General features: G+C 35.4%; 1 protein-coding gene across 1 annotated transcript in view; it reads left to right on the top strand.

Annotated features, from left to right (window-relative positions):
- The window catches only part of KLHL20 (kelch like family member 20), a 57,233-nt gene that overhangs the window by 17,355 nt on the left and 24,123 nt on the right, over positions 1-15,755 (top strand). Inside the window, exons 4-6 of the mRNA XM_077763351.1 lie at positions 7,511-7,669; positions 8,410-8,504; positions 11,048-11,163. Of these exons, the coding sequence (XP_077619477.1) occupies positions 7,511-7,669; positions 8,410-8,504; positions 11,048-11,163 (370 nt within the window). The remainder of the gene's footprint in view (positions 1-7,510; positions 7,670-8,409; positions 8,505-11,047; positions 11,164-15,755) is intronic.

Below are 15,755 nucleotides of genomic sequence, written 5' to 3'. Positions count from 1 at the left end.
GTTTAACTTTGGTTCTGGAACAGATCAAGCCAAATTCTGAGACATAAAAAGCATAACTAGGTTGAGAGACTGAAAGAAACCTAGTGAGACCCAGAGCACAAAAGGGAGGACATTAGGACATTACATAACGATTTTACAGCAGGACCAGAGCCTGATCACACTGGAGTTAATAGACCATGTGGAGAATTTGAAATGTAATCTCAAGAGCAATAGAAAACAATTAAAGGGCTTTAAGCAAAGACATGGTCCCTTTTACATTTTAATATCAATCACTCTTTTCTCTACCAGGATAGCCTCCTATGGATCAAAGATTTACTACATACAAAATGAAACAATGAAAATATTGGAAGATGACGTAGAGCAATTCCTTTTTAATCTTGCAGTGAGAAAGACCTTTCTAATTGACTAATCCAGAAGGCATAGAAGAAAATATTGATAGATTTGACTACATAAAAATAAAAAATTTTTACATGGTAAAACAAAAAAACAGTAACAAGACAGAAGTCAAAGACAAAGGAGGGGAGCACCTGGCTGGCTCAGTCTTGCGACTCCTGATATCAGGGTTGTGAATTCGAGCCTCAGGTGGGTGTAGAGATTACTTAAAAATAAAATCGTTAAAAAAACTGCCTAGATGGCTTAGTCAGTTTCACCAACTGTCCCATTATTGTTCTTTATAACAATATTTTTTTCCATTCCAATTTTTAGAGTAGATGATTTCATTTAGTTGTCATGTCTTCTGAGCTCCTGCTGATCTGGGGTAGTTTTCCACCTTTAAGAGTGTAGCCAGTTAATGTTGTAGAATGTCCCTCATTCTGAGTTTATCTGATGTTTCCTCATGGATAGATTCAGTATTGACAGGAATACTACATAAATGATACTTTGTCATTCTCAGCGCATCACAGGAAGTACATGGTATCTATTTGTCCCATTACTGATTATGTTAGCTTCAATCACTTGGCTAAGTGGAGTCTCCTGAATTTCTTTCCTATTAAGTTTTCTTTTTCCTTTTGTAGCTAGTAAGAACTTTTACAGAGAGATACTTCAAATCCATGTAGATATTCTACATTGATAATTTCTTCCCAAATCAGTTATTACTATGATGGTTGTAAAATGGTGATTTGAAAAAAACCACTCCCTTTTTTTTTTTATCAACATTCTGCTATAAGAAAGAATTTTCCTTATTCCAAATGATTGATTAGCATTTTGGACTCAGTAGACTCCTATTCTAGTTAATGGATGATAGTCCTTTGTTACCATTTATTATTTTGATGCTTGATAGTCTGGTTTATCCTTCCTGTGCTTATTTTTGCAAAATTAAGCAGACATATGCATGTTTTTTTAATTTCCATTTCTTTCCTACACAAAAGGTAGCATTCTGTATATTCCTTGTTGCCTTTGCCTTCTACTTACTTCTGGAATTCATTCCGTATCAATTCACAGAGATCTTCCTTGTTCTGTCTCCATAGCTGCCTTGTCCTCCTAGTGTGCACCGCAGATTTGCTCACTTTCCTGTTTGAGCATTTGTATAGGATTCAGTGTTTTGCCACTATAGACAATGCTGCAATGAATAGACTTGTGTATGAATATTTCACTGTTTTTGGAGGTTTATCTTTAGGATAAATTCCTAGAAATCGACTGCAGGGCCGAAGGTTGACTGCAGGTGAATTTTGTTAAATATCGCCACATTCCCCTCTATGGGGATGGAACCATTCAGACCATAAAATATGCCATAATAATATGAGGGTGCATATTTCCTCATAGTCTCACTAACAGAATATATTGTCAGCCTTTTGAATTTTTGCCAATCTAATAGATGAGAAGTGGAATCTCAGAGTGTTTCAATTTTTATTTCCTTTAAAATAAGTAAAGTTGAATATCTTTCATATGTTTAAGAGGGCTTTTTAATATAATTTTTATGAATTGTTTATTAATACCTTTTGCCCATTTTTCTGTTAGATTTTTAAAAATCTTTTTTCTACTCAATCTTTTAAAATTCTGTTAACAGTGATAGCCTTCTATCTGTGCTACATGTTACAGACTCTTTTTTCCTAGTTTACCTTTGCCTTTCAACTCTGCTTATGGTAATTTTTGGTCATGGAAACTTTTTTATTAATATTGCCAAATGCATAAATCTTTTACTATATTGCATCTGGGTTTTGAAGCAAAATTTGAAAGTCTTTTCCTACACTCAGGTTACAAAGGAATTCACCCATATTTTTCCTAGTGTGTGTATGGTCTCTCTGAGTTTATCTTGTGTAGGGTGTGAAATATGGACTTTCTGTTATCTTTTTCTAAATGTTTAGTCCTAATACCATTTATTTAAAAATCTCTTTTTGCCCCAATGATTTGAGATAACATCTTTATTATATACTGAATTTCTGTGTGTGCTTGGTTCTAGACCTTCTATTGTAGGCCATTTAGCGGTGCCATGCTGTTTCTTAGAATGTTTTAATTACTGAGGCTTTGTAGTATATTTTAATACATAGTAGGGCTAATACCCCTGCCATATAACTCTCTTTCAGTGTTTTCCTAACTTTCTTGCATGTTTATTTTTTGAAATGAGCTTAGTATCACCTTTTCCAGCTCTAAGAAAAAAAAAACTTGGTGTATTTATTGGGATCACAGTAATTTATAAGTTAACGTAAGAAGAATAATTATTTTTATGATGTTGAGTTCTATTCAGAAATGAGAGGTACCTTTTTGTTTCTTCAGTTCTGTTTTTTTTTAATATCTCAGGAATGTTTTTATCGTTTTCTTCATTTAAGTTTTCTACATCTTAAGTTATTCCTAAGTGTATTTTTTGTTGCTATTGTAAAGTTTTTTTTTCCCTTCACTATAGCTTCTAGCCAACTACCATTAATATATATGAAAGCTACCTTACTGAATTTTTTATTCTTTGAGTTACTTTTACATTGATTCTTCAGAGTTAGCTGAACATCCTATTATGTCATCTGCATATTGATAGTTTTCTTTTTCTCCAATTGTTAATGTTTTCCCTCCCTCTAGTTGCTTGGCTTAATAATTCTAGTAAAATGTTAAATGGTAATAGAAATATTGGACATACTTTGTTTCTGGTATTAGTAGGGATGACTTTGGTGTTTTCCCATTAATGAATATACTGATTTTAGCATTAAAGCGTGAATATTTTATCATATGAAGGAAGTACTCATGTACTTCCTATTGTCTTGGATGTTTTTCTAAGGAATGGTATTGAATTTTGTCAAAGGTTTTGTCTATTTATGGAGATAATCATATGAATTTTCTCCTTAAACGTATTATTATGAATTCTAAATGAAGTTCCAAAATTAAAGCATCTTTGCATTTTTGGTACACACATTTTGGTCATGGTGTATTGTTAATGTAGTGTTGGAATCTATTCACTAATATTTTAGGTCATGTCTTTAAGTTGATATTAGTAGTGATACTAGTCTTTAATTTTCTTGTGCCATCTTTTTAATGAGAAGTTGTGCTAGTTTTATTTTTTCTTTATTTTTTAAATTTTTAAAATTTTATTTATTTTTGAGAGAGAGGGAGAGGGAAAGAGAGAGAGGCAGAGATAGAGGGAAACAGAAGATCTGAAGCAGGCTCTGTGCTGACAGCAGAGAGTCTGATGTGGGGCTGGAACTTACATACTGTGAGGTCATGACCTGAGCTGAAGGCAGACACTTAACTAATTGAGCCACCATACGCAATTTTTATTTTTTTAATATTTATTTATTTTTGAGAGAAAGAGAGAGACAGAGTGCAAGGGGGGGAGGGGCAGCGAGAGGGGGAGACACAATCTGAAGCAGGCTCTAGGCTGTGAGCTGTCAGCACAGAACTCGAACTCACAGACTGCAAGATCATGACCTGAGGTGATGTTGGACACTTAACGGTCTGAGCTACCCAGGCACCCCTTCTGCTGTCTTTATTGGGTTAGATATACATGTTATACATCATAAAAATGAGTTAGAAGTTTTCTTTCATGTTTTGAAACATGTTGTACAACATTGGGACTATGTCCTCTCTGGAAGTCTGGTAGAATTTCTCTGTGAAACTGTCTAGATGTAGGGCTTTTTTGTGAAGTACTTTATTGATCATTTTCTCCATTCCGTGAAATTTCTTCTTTCCACTAGGATCAGTATTGGTAGACTATATTTCCCTATAAAATTATCAATTTTATCTAGGTTTTCAAATTTATTTATATTAGAGGTATACAAATTTCTTTTAAGTTTTGAATTTCTGCATCAGTGGTTCTTTACCCCTTGAGATTTTGTATATGTGTACTTTTAATGTTTCTTTCCTTGAAAAAGGTAGCTAGTGGTATGTCTTGTTCATGTTCTTCCAAAGAGTCAATATTTTGACTTACTAATTAGAGCTACAATTTTTGTCTCTATTTCGATGCATTTTGGTTTTACCGTTGTTAATTCCTTCCTTGTATTCTCTTTTGGCTTGCTGTATTCTTTTTCTAGCTATTTGAATTGAGAATTTGATTCATTTTCATTCTATTACATTAGCTACTATAAGTGTTTAAAGCCATAGTTTCCTCTGATCACTGTTTTAAATATATTTAATAGATTCTTATCTTTACTTCTTGATTTGCTGTTTTACAGTAATTCTGTTTACATTTCTCTTTACCAAGAACTATTAATAGAAAATTTTAAATTTGGGAGTGTCAGGGTATTTTTGTATTTTTTAATTTCATTTTTAATTTCTAATTTTAGTGCATGGCAGTCAGTGTTGTTTGTAGTATTTCTACTTCATGAAATATACTTAAAATTTTTTTTAATGCTTTATTTATTTCTGAGAGAGAGAGAGAGAGAGAGAGAGAGAGAGCGAGCGAGCCTGAGCAGGGAAGGGTCAGAGAGAGAGGGAGACACAGAACCTGAAGCAGGCTCCAGGCTCTGAACTAGCCATCAGCACAGAGCCTGACGCGGGGCTTGAACCTATGAACTGTGAGATCATGACATGAGCCGAAGTTGGACGCTTAACCGACTGAGCCACCCAGGCGCCCCTGAAATATACTTTTTTAGTCCTATAATATATGATCAGTTTTTCCAACTATTCCATATGTGCATGAAAATAAGGTGTATTGTCTAGTCTCTATTATAGTATAGTATTTGATGCATATGCATAAAGTCCTGCTTTAATCATAGCTTGGGTTTCACATCTGATGGTAGTTGCAAATATCTGAAGAATGTCCTTAATAGGGAAAGATTTGGAATCCCTTCCAGTTTTAAACCTGCCTTTCAAATGAACCTGATTTATGCCATAATGAAATCCCCTTGTTCATGGAGTAGAATGCAGTAGTTTGTGCACTAGTTCTGTGCAGATGCAAAAAGGTGTCACCATTTTGGAGGCCTTAACACATGTGACTTATTTAAATTGTTTTCTAACTTAAGTCTATATTTAATTTCTTTCTGTTTCATTAGACCTAGCTTAATTCATACAGTGTTATTTGCATAAAAATAATTTGAAAACTTGTCTTTCAACATTAGGTTCACAATTCACTCCTGGTAGAACGACTCTAGTTAACTTTGCTTATTCACTCTTATTGTTTTCAGTTTTATTCATTCTTCAAATTGCATCTCCATTCATTAGAAGAAACCAAAAGTAAGCTCATTACTATAATAGTGTGGGACTTAAAATCCAGATCTACTATAAACTTTTATTTAAAACAGATAACTTAAAAGCTTTATTTTCTTAACATGGTTGTTTGGTCAAGGATAGACTTCAGTGCTAGATTTACTCTCATGGTAGATCATTAATAACTTTTTCTTCTTGCTGGAAAAAGAGAAGTAACAGTTTAACTAGACTTTATCAAAAGTATTATTTTTACTCTTTGCTGTCAGTGCCAAACAAATATTTTCTCACAGATTTTCATGTCTTCTTGCCATTCAATGTTTTCAGTAAGTAACTAGTGAATGTAATAGTGGTTTATTCATAAACTTGGTGATCATTGGTTTATAATCACTAAGTTGGGGAAAAATAATTTATATTTTAACAAGATCCAAAAGAATGTTAAGGCACTTCTTTGCAAAGCTAGATGATACCACACTTGTGTTTGAATTAAGAGATCAGAGTTGGGGGGGGCGGGTGGTGAAGAGGAAAGATACCATCATGGCTACAGTTCTGCATGCTGTGAAGGCCAGCACACATAATTTGGGACTGGGCCCCGAATTTTGCCTTGATTTTATAGCCTCCAAGTTGGGGTTGCCAGATAAAATACAGGGTGCCCAGTTCATTATGAATTTCAGACACACAACAAGTAACTTTGTAGTGTAAGCACGTCCTTTGTTTTTATTTGCTAAATCTGACAGCCCTGCCACAGAGAATACAATGCAGCCATTCTAACTACTAAGTTACGTGGGTAACCAACTTCAGCTAAAATTTGGAGGTAACCTATCTTATTTCCTGAATCCCAGAAGGTCTCTCACTCAGGTGATTTGAAAACCTGTGCCATAAAAATTGGAGATCTCATTAATATTTTCTGCTATGAGGATAGTCAACCTTACAGCATTTTTTTTCTAATGTACTTGGGATAAAACAGTCTTAATCAAATATTTAAGTTGCTGTGGCTTATCTTGTATGCTGCTAAATATTCTGACTTTTTGATGAGCATGAAAAAATCTCTGTCCTAAAAGAAAACATCATCTGCATTAGAGGTTACTCCTAACCACATCCTTCTTGCACTGATATAGACATCACATGTAGCACAATCTTCTGAATGAGAAAACAGACAGCATGGAGGGTAGCATTGACCGTTTCCCTCCTCCACATTGCACCCTGAGCCTTTTACTCTACATACTGATGACAGGATTTACAACATCTTGGGATTTGTGGCTGGACTGCACAATAAGGTAATATCCTTGTTGCCGTTTCATCTCCACTCTGATATTTACATATCAGAGTGGTTTGATCCTCAGAAGTTTTCATGGGTCTCTCTCCTCAGTATATTCATTCTTGCTTGTGGAATTGCTGACACCCTCATTCTCTTTTTAAACTGGCCCCCTTGGTGTGTGTGCCCAAGACATTGCTCTTTCAGCAACTAATCTTCCTCTGAAAGCTTTTTCTGATTTTTTATTCACCTCATAGTTCTGGAGTTATAATTTGATGTAGTTAGCTTTGTTTATTTTGAATGTAAGTATGTATTTTGATACTTCATTTTAGAAAAGCAGATTTTATTTTTCTTAAACTGCTTGAATCACAAATTATTTTTTCAAAATTTTAATTGTGTCCTCAGTACTTTTCTTTGTTCCCCACCTTTTTAAAAATTAGTAAACATTAGTTTTTAGATCAGTTTTAAGTTCACAGCTAACTGGAACAGAGCTCCCATGTACCCCATACACACACACACACACACACACACACACACACACACACACACCCATCCCTATTATCAATATCCTGCAACAGAAAGATATGTTTGTTACAACCGATGAACCTACATTGACAAGTAAATAATCACCAACAGTAAATTAAATGTGGTCACAGAGTTATTTTTCTTTTATTCTTACCGAACTTTGAACAGGTGATGGAAAGTGAAGAGTTCATGTTGCTTCCAGCCAATCAGCTCATTGATATAATATCTAGTGATGAACTGAATGTTCGCAGTGAAGAACAGGTGTTCAATGCAGTGATGGCCTGGGTCAAATACAGTATTCAAGAAAGACGTCCTCAGTTACCCCAGGTATGGTGGAAATGTTTCTTCCAGTAACTGCCCTTTTGGTACTGGATAATACATGTTTGACTTGCAAAAAATAAACAATTGTCACTGCCCCTTATATTAGACTGTAAGAGACACCTTTTCTCCCAAATAATCAAGAAGATAGTGTTTAGAAGCATTTTAAGTATTTATCATTATGAATGTTTTGCTCCTTGGCTTCCTTTCTAATTTGCATCAACTCTAGATTAGGGTGATAGCACAAGTCAGCACCTAAATGGTGTAAATGAACAAAAGAAAGCAAGGATGGCGATTATCGTGCTTCCCTTCCTTGTGGCTTGGAAATCCCATCACATTTGGAAGAGTAAAGGGATGATATGGGGCATAAGTGGTCACTAAATGAATGCTTAATGTTCTTGTAATTATGGCTATAGTTTTTAGAAATTTAATAGGATATTCTTCTGGATTGTTCGAATCCAGTTATGTAAGCTAATTATAGAAGAGCTTATAACATATTACTGAAAGCTCAAAGTAGCTTTCTAAAATGATATTAGTATGCTTTCAATTTTCTGACTATTCTGATTATTGGTAGAATAAATTTATGTTTAGTATTTATGCCTTCCCTCCCTCTTTATTATTTATTAAATCAAATTAATTCAGTTAGATCCCAAAACAATTGGAAATACTATAGGAACTTATGTTATGCATTCTCTTAAATATTTTGCGGGTGGGAGCTCATGCCTTTAACGGTATTTATTATCTCTTAGGTGCTGCAGCATGTTCGCCTACCTTTGCTTAGTCCCAAGTTCCTGGTGGGCACTGTAGGCTCTGATCCCCTCATCAAAAGTGATGAAGAATGCAGGTATGAATGGCCCTGGGTGGGAAAAATCAACAACTAAGCATTTCTGGTTTTTTTTTCTCCTAATTTCTTTATTTGTATTACTTCCTAAATATTGTATTTCTTAGTGCTGACACCAGAGCAGTATTTAACAGGTTTTTCTTCTGGGTTAGGGTCAAGAGGAGGAGATGGAAGAAGAGAGGACTGAGCTTCCAGTATTCCATTCCATTAGTTTTTATGTGTGGTGCTTATTGGTGTAGAAGTGGCAATAAAGAGGTAGATTTCTAAGATTTTAATGCAAGCTTGAATTTGAAGAGGCAGTTCTCTGCTAATACATGTTTTTCTTGAGATAAATAATGCTGATGAATCTGTCAAAAAAGTCTCAGGAGCGTTTTTCTTCCATCACACGTACCTACTTGGGGAATAGGACCAGCCTTGCTTTCTCACGTGGACAGAGTCAAAGGTCTGCCCCTTAAATAGCTGTGGCAGGATTTCCACTAGAGCTTGGTGGAGTAGTTTTATAATGTTTTTTTTGTGAAAGAAAGTCTAAGTGCTTTTATCATACAAACAAAACACCTATTTTATTGGACTATCTCTATAATATAGAGACAATTTAATAAATTACTTCCCAGATTTTAAGATTTAGGTTCAAATTAAACTATATGATGTTTTTAACCATTTTTTCCCTATCATGTTCTCTATATAAAAATGAAAGTGTAAGTCAATACTCAGAACTCCTTAAAATACACTGACTTTTGGGTCTCCCTTAGTGACTAAAGAAACTTGTTCTAGTGTTAGAAATCCCTAGAACAGAGGTAGAACATGTAGAGTTATTTGCCTTTCTTCTATAATCTGAAGCCTATCCCTTAGCAAGAAATGTCAGAGGGGGGTTTAGATATTTGTATTTTATTTATTTATTTATTTATTTATTTATTTTTAAATGTTTATTTATTTTGAGAGAGAGTGTGTAAGTGAGTGGGGAGAGACAGAGAGAAAGGGAGAGAGAGAAGCCCATGCAGGCTCCCCACTCAGCACACCCCAACATGGAGCTTGATCTCAGGGCCGCGAGATCATGACCTGAGCCAATATCAAGAGGCAGATACTTAACTGACTGAGCCCCACAGGTGCCCCAATATTTGAATTTTAAATTTAAAAAACAGACAAAAATGGCAATTAATTCCCTCAAATATGTACAATAGCAGAAGGAAAACTATATGAATTATGGATTCTGCAATCTGAAGAAACAATGCAAAAGTGCTCCTCTCCCATAAAATATAAATCAGATTGTACTGATTCTGATGCACAAAGTAAAGTTACTTCCAAAGTCACTTTTAAGGGAAGCCCTTTACTGATATCCTGACCTCACCATTTACTAGATGTGGGACCTTAGGCAAGTCACCTTAATCTCTTTCTGCTACGGTTTCTTTATCTGTAAAGTAGGGACAATAATAGTACCTAATCCCCAATGGTGGGGATTGTTGAGTTAATATATACTAAACCCTTAAAACAGGGACTGACACATAGCTATAAGTGTTCTCATTGTTACTATTAATTTTGGGTTGAATTGTTAAGTTTTAGCTCTATACTCCTTCTAGGAACCCCTGAACACCTAAAAACCGCTATTAAGAGATCATAGTCTTTGTTTTTAAGGCTCAGGAAGCTCGGGAAAGTTCTTGGTCATCAGCTTGGGTTTTGGGTGGAGAGGAGCTGTTGGTTTGGGGATTTTATTTTAGGATAAGTAAACTCAAAAAGGGGTCCTATCAAAGCCATATATTGGAAGTGTACTATGGGTCATGGTTGTGATTGGTCCTGCAGGAATAAATTACTCTTTGTAGCATAAAAAGCTAGAGAAATGAAAATATATTCTAGGAAACACTTTCGAAATTGAGAAAGATTTGCACTAATCAGATGCTGAATCACTCAGAGAGGACTTACATGAGCAAAGTACATATGTGAATAGTTTATATTAGGATATTGTATTTAACAAGTGTAATTACTAGGTTCTTCTCAGAAAGTACCTTAATAGACAAGAAAAAAAATTGTTCCTCCTCAGTAGATTTGCTGAGAGTAAGCCATTTCATACAGTACCAGATAGCAAATTAATATTACATGACAGTACAATGTTTCTTTTTAGCAATCCGATTTTTTATCTGGTCTTATTATTTAATTAATCTAATAACTATCTAGTGCCAAGGCTGATGTGCTACTTTGCCAGTATCCTACAGAATCTAGTAAAATTCACTAGAAAGCAATAATTATGCAGGTTGGTGATTGAGTTTTAAGTTTTAGTTTCCCGTAAGTTATTGTTGGCCCCAAGCATAATGAGTTTCAGGCTAAATTTGCACTAAGATAGGAAGTCATGATGGAAATAGCAATCAATTTACAACTCATAGTATGACTGGCATCATTTCTCTCATGTTTGTGCTTTTTTAATATTGGCTAGCATTCATGATTTGGGTTGATTTGTGCTTGCTCCCTTGGCCAACTTACCTGTTCCTAAATCATATTGGGATTTGACTAACAATATTATTTAGACATTTGGAATAAAGGCAGAATTTTCTTCACAGAGACTTGGTAGATGAAGCTAAAAACTATCTCCTCTTGCCTCAAGAACGACCACTAATGCAAGGACCAAGGACAAGACCACGGAAACCTATCCGATGTGGAGAAGTACTCTTTGCAGGTTTGGATCTTAATATACTATGATTAAACTGATTATTTTCCCACATGTTAAACTCATTTGAATAGTCCCTTGGACAATTGTGACATCCACTGTCACGAGAAACACATAATAAGTTACCATATAGCTTAATTCCTTAACTCATGATCCAACACTGGTATTCTCCAAGAGTGCTCTATTTTTATATAAGTCTAAAAATGTCATGCAATGGATGTTTTGTTAAAACGAGTCATATGCATTTTTTATATACCAGTGTTCAAGACACCTCATAATTACCTAGAACTGTCAAAATAACATTATCTTCACAGGGGGTCCTGGGTGGCTCAGTTGGCACCCGACTTTGGCTCATGTCATGATCTCGTGGTTTGTGGGTTCGAGCCCCATATCAGGCTCCATGCTTGCTGCAGCTCAGAGCCTGAAGCCTGCTTCAAAATCTGTGTGTCCCTCTTTCTCTGTTTCTCCCCCATTCACAGTCTTGTCTCTCTCTCAAAAATAAATAAACATTAAAAAATTTTAAGAAACAAAGCATTATCTTAAACAGTGACACACATTCCTAGCTCCACTGAGCTAGACTGAGCCCAAGACAACTTGCTGTATCATTTTGCTCTTGCTCACTGCTCCTTAATCTCTGAGAACTTTCATCCTCAGATATCACTTCCATCCATGTAAATTCAGCTTCCTTGTTCACCCGAATAATAACTTCCTCACTGTTGCATCAAACTACTTTTTATTAGTTCTGTCATAGTCCATTCGGGCTACTTTAACAGAAAACCAGAAACTGGGTGGTTATAAACAGCATAAATTTATCTCTCACAGTTCTGGAGTTTGGGAAGTCCAAGATTAAAGCACCAGCAGATTCTGTGTCTTCATAGAAGGTGGTCTTCTCGCCTTTTTGCTGTGTCCTTACACGGAGGTAGGGGCAAGGGAACTTTCTGAGGTCTCCTTTCTGAGAACACTGACCCATTCATGAAAGCTCTGCCCTCATGACCTAAGCTCCTTGAAAAGGCCCTACCTCCTAACACCATCACACTGGGGACTAGAGTTCAACATATGAATTTTGGTGGGACATACAAACGTTCAGTCTGTAGCAAGTTCTTTGGATTTTTTTTCTAATTCTGATTCATGGAGCTAACCGGGACTCATAGCATTTGTATTTAAACTCCCAACTTTCACTAATTCCATGGCTCCTTAGATGTCGATATCCTTGGATTCTTCTGTCCCACTTTAATATATGAAGTGTTCTATTCCTTTTCATCAGGGAATTTTGTGCTGTCTCTGGGGCCTGGTATCCTTTTCCATCAGCCTAACCACTGCCTGTCTTTTTCTTTCCAATTTAATTTTCTCTTGCATGTGGGAATATATTTTCCCCTATATTTTTAGAAGGAAAATTTGATGATTTATGTTTTGAGCTCTCTCTTTTTAAATTTTGTCATCTAAATTTCTTCGTGTAGAGGACTGTAGTATTTCTTCAAGAAGAAAATTGATGCCAAGTTTTCTTTTTCTCTCCAATCCTCATCAGGCTTTTTTCTTCTCTTTTGAGGAATTTCTTCATTTTTGTTTTAGATTTCAAACGTAATTGTTAATTACGCACTGAGTTATCCCATGCCCCTAGTGTCCACATGTCTCTGCTATTAATAGATTTATAATTTGTATTATTCTTACTTATCCTTATGTGGGTTTACACAGACATTTGCACGCTCATACCTACATACATCTGGATCCTCGCTCTCCCATATACCAGTTTTAGAGTTTCTCTTTCCCAATTTTGAAAGTTGATTGCCTATTTTTTTAAAATTAGAAGACTGCAAGATCTAATTATTTGTACCTGTGTCTTCATGGTGTCATGTAGGTTTTGGAAATTCTAGTAGTAGGACCGTCTTTATGGAGTTATGTCCATTATTATGGAGATCTATTAACTGTTTTATTTGGCTGTTAGTTTTAGTACCTGGAGTAAGGATAGAGTAGGAATAGCAGTACGCGACTGTTCCATCAGCCTCAGAACACTCTGGCAATAATTAGGAACTAGATTAAGGTAGAGGGGAGGATAATAGAAACTCAGAAAAATGAAACAGAAGAGAACTTCCCTGTGATCAAAACCTGGAGGCTAAGCCAAATAAGTGTATGAAAAGTATACTTTGGATCCAGGCTCCTCTCAAGATTCAGTGGGGATACCAATCCAGTGGAACAAGACAAGATAAACCTTTGGGGATGCCGAGAGACATTGCCAAATTAATGTAGCTCCTTTAAATAGAAATTTAAACTTGACTTCGCTTGAATTATTTAACAACTGCCATTTTTAGCCTGCTGGTTTCTACCATATTTTACCAGTGTGATATGATTATAAATTGCCAGGTGACATGTTTTCAATGTGTAACCAACTTCATGAAAATCTCATTTGCCTCTTTGGTTAAATCATGGTATTGGGGCATGTGGCTGGCTAAGAAAGTAGTAGAGCATGCAGCTCTTGATCTCAGGGTCATGAGTTCAAGCCCCATGTTGGGCATAGAGCTTACTTTAAAAAAATGGCTGGTTCAATTGATGGAGCATGTGACTCTTGGTCTTAGAGTTGGGGGCTTAAGCCCCACTTTGGGTGTCGAGATTACTTAAAAATAAAATCTTTAGGGTGCCTGGGTGGCTCAGTTGGTTAAGTGATCGCTCTTGATTTTGGCCTAGGTCATAATCTCACAGTTGTGACATCGAGCCCCACATCAGGCCCCCACCCCACGCGCATGCTGAGTGGGGAGCCTGCTTAAGATTCTCTCTCTCCATCTCTTTCTGCCCCTCCCCCACTTGCACGCACTTGTTCTCTCTCTCTCAAAATAAATAAATAAATGTTTAAAAAAACACATTATTCTCATTTTACTCTGGCTCAGGAAGTTATTGGGATCCCTGTTGAAACCATTATTTTTGAAGTGTTTTGAAATTGAAGTATCGTTAGACCTCACTTTTTAATCTCCAGAATGTAGCCGTTAGTTTAGATTGGAATAGCGATTATTTGAAAGAATAATAAATTAAAATTATCTGCTATACCCACACTTTTATTCAGAGAGCACTCTGAGAAGCTCTGTGGAACTCCATTTGAACCTGTTATTCTGGTTATGAAAAATTTAGTTTCTTCAAAACATTTCCTGACCTTAAATGTCAGGTTGGATAATGTAGAATTCCCTACAGGCTGTAGATTAAACAGAAAGTAAAGTATTTTATACTATAAATCATAAGAATTTTTGTATTATTTTCAGTCACAAGAGGACCTATTTTTTAAATTTTTATTTATTTTTTAAATTTACATCCAAGTTAGTTAACATACAGTGCAACAGTGATTTCAGGACATAGGTGGAAATGGCAAGATTTCATTCTTTTTGATTGCTGAGTAATACTCCATTGTATATATACCATATTTTCATTATCCATTCATCTATCAATGGACATTTGGGCTCTTTCCATACTTTGGGTATTGTTGATAGTGCTGCTATAACTCATTCCATTCCCTTCAAATGAGCATACCTGTATCCCTTGGATAAATACCTAGTATTTATCCAATTGCTAGATCATAGAGTAGTTCTATTTTTAACTTTTTGAGTGACCTCCATACTGCTTTCCAGAGTGGGTGCACCAGTTTGCATTCCCATCAGCAGTACAAAAGAGATCCACACGAGGACCTGTTAAGAGACCATGAATAGATGAACAAAATCCCTTTACCCAATAGAATAAAAAGAAAACCAGGATTCTGACTTATAATTCTTTTTTTTTTTTTAAGTATAATTGACATACAGTATCTCGTTAGTTTCAGGTATACATCATACTGATTTGATATTTTTATACATTATAAAATGATCCTCACTATTAATCATGGTACCATGTATTACCACACAAAGTTATTATATTATTGATTGTATTTCCTGTGCTCTACATTACATTCCCATGACTAATATATTTTATACTGGGAATTTATACCTTTTTAATCCCTTTACCTATTTTGCCTGCCCCCCAACTCTACTCCACTCTGGTAACCAACAGTTTGTTTCCTGTATCTGGGAGTTTTTTTCTGGTTTTGTTTTTTGTTTTGTTTTGTTCTGTTTGTTTCCATGTAAGTGAAATTGTACAGTATTTGTCTGACTTATTGCACTTGGTTGGATCTCTCTAGATCCAACTGTGTTGTCACAAGTGACAAGATTTCCTTCCTTTTTTATGGCTGAATAATATTCAATTGTATATATGTAGTATATCTCTATTCATTTATCAGTAGAGCCTTAGGTTGCTTTCATATCTTGGCTATTATAAATAATGCTGCATTGAACATGGGGGTTCATATTTCTCTTTGAATTGATGTTTTCATTTTCTGTGGATAAATATTCAGAAGTGGGATTCCTGAGTCATATGATAGTTATATTTTTAATTTTTTGAGGCCTCCATATTGTTTTCCAGAGTGGTTGCACCAATTTACATTTTGCTAACAGTGTATGAAGATTCCCTTTTCTCCACATCTTCACCAACACTTGTTATTTTTTGTCAAGTTTTAGTTCTTTCAGCTTTCGATAAGAAATTACATTTAATTAGTGTTTTATTCTTTAGAAAGCAGTGTCACGTATTTATTA

The sequence above is a fragment of the Crocuta crocuta genome, unplaced genomic scaffold (assembly GCF_008692635.1).
Source record: "Crocuta crocuta isolate KB4526 unplaced genomic scaffold, BGI_CrCroc_1.0 scaffold3, whole genome shotgun sequence".
NCBI classification, from domain to species: domain Eukaryota; kingdom Metazoa; phylum Chordata; class Mammalia; order Carnivora; family Hyaenidae; genus Crocuta; species Crocuta crocuta.
The sequence above is the reverse complement of the archived record's forward strand: the minus strand, read 5'-3'. Positions and strand labels throughout refer to the sequence as shown.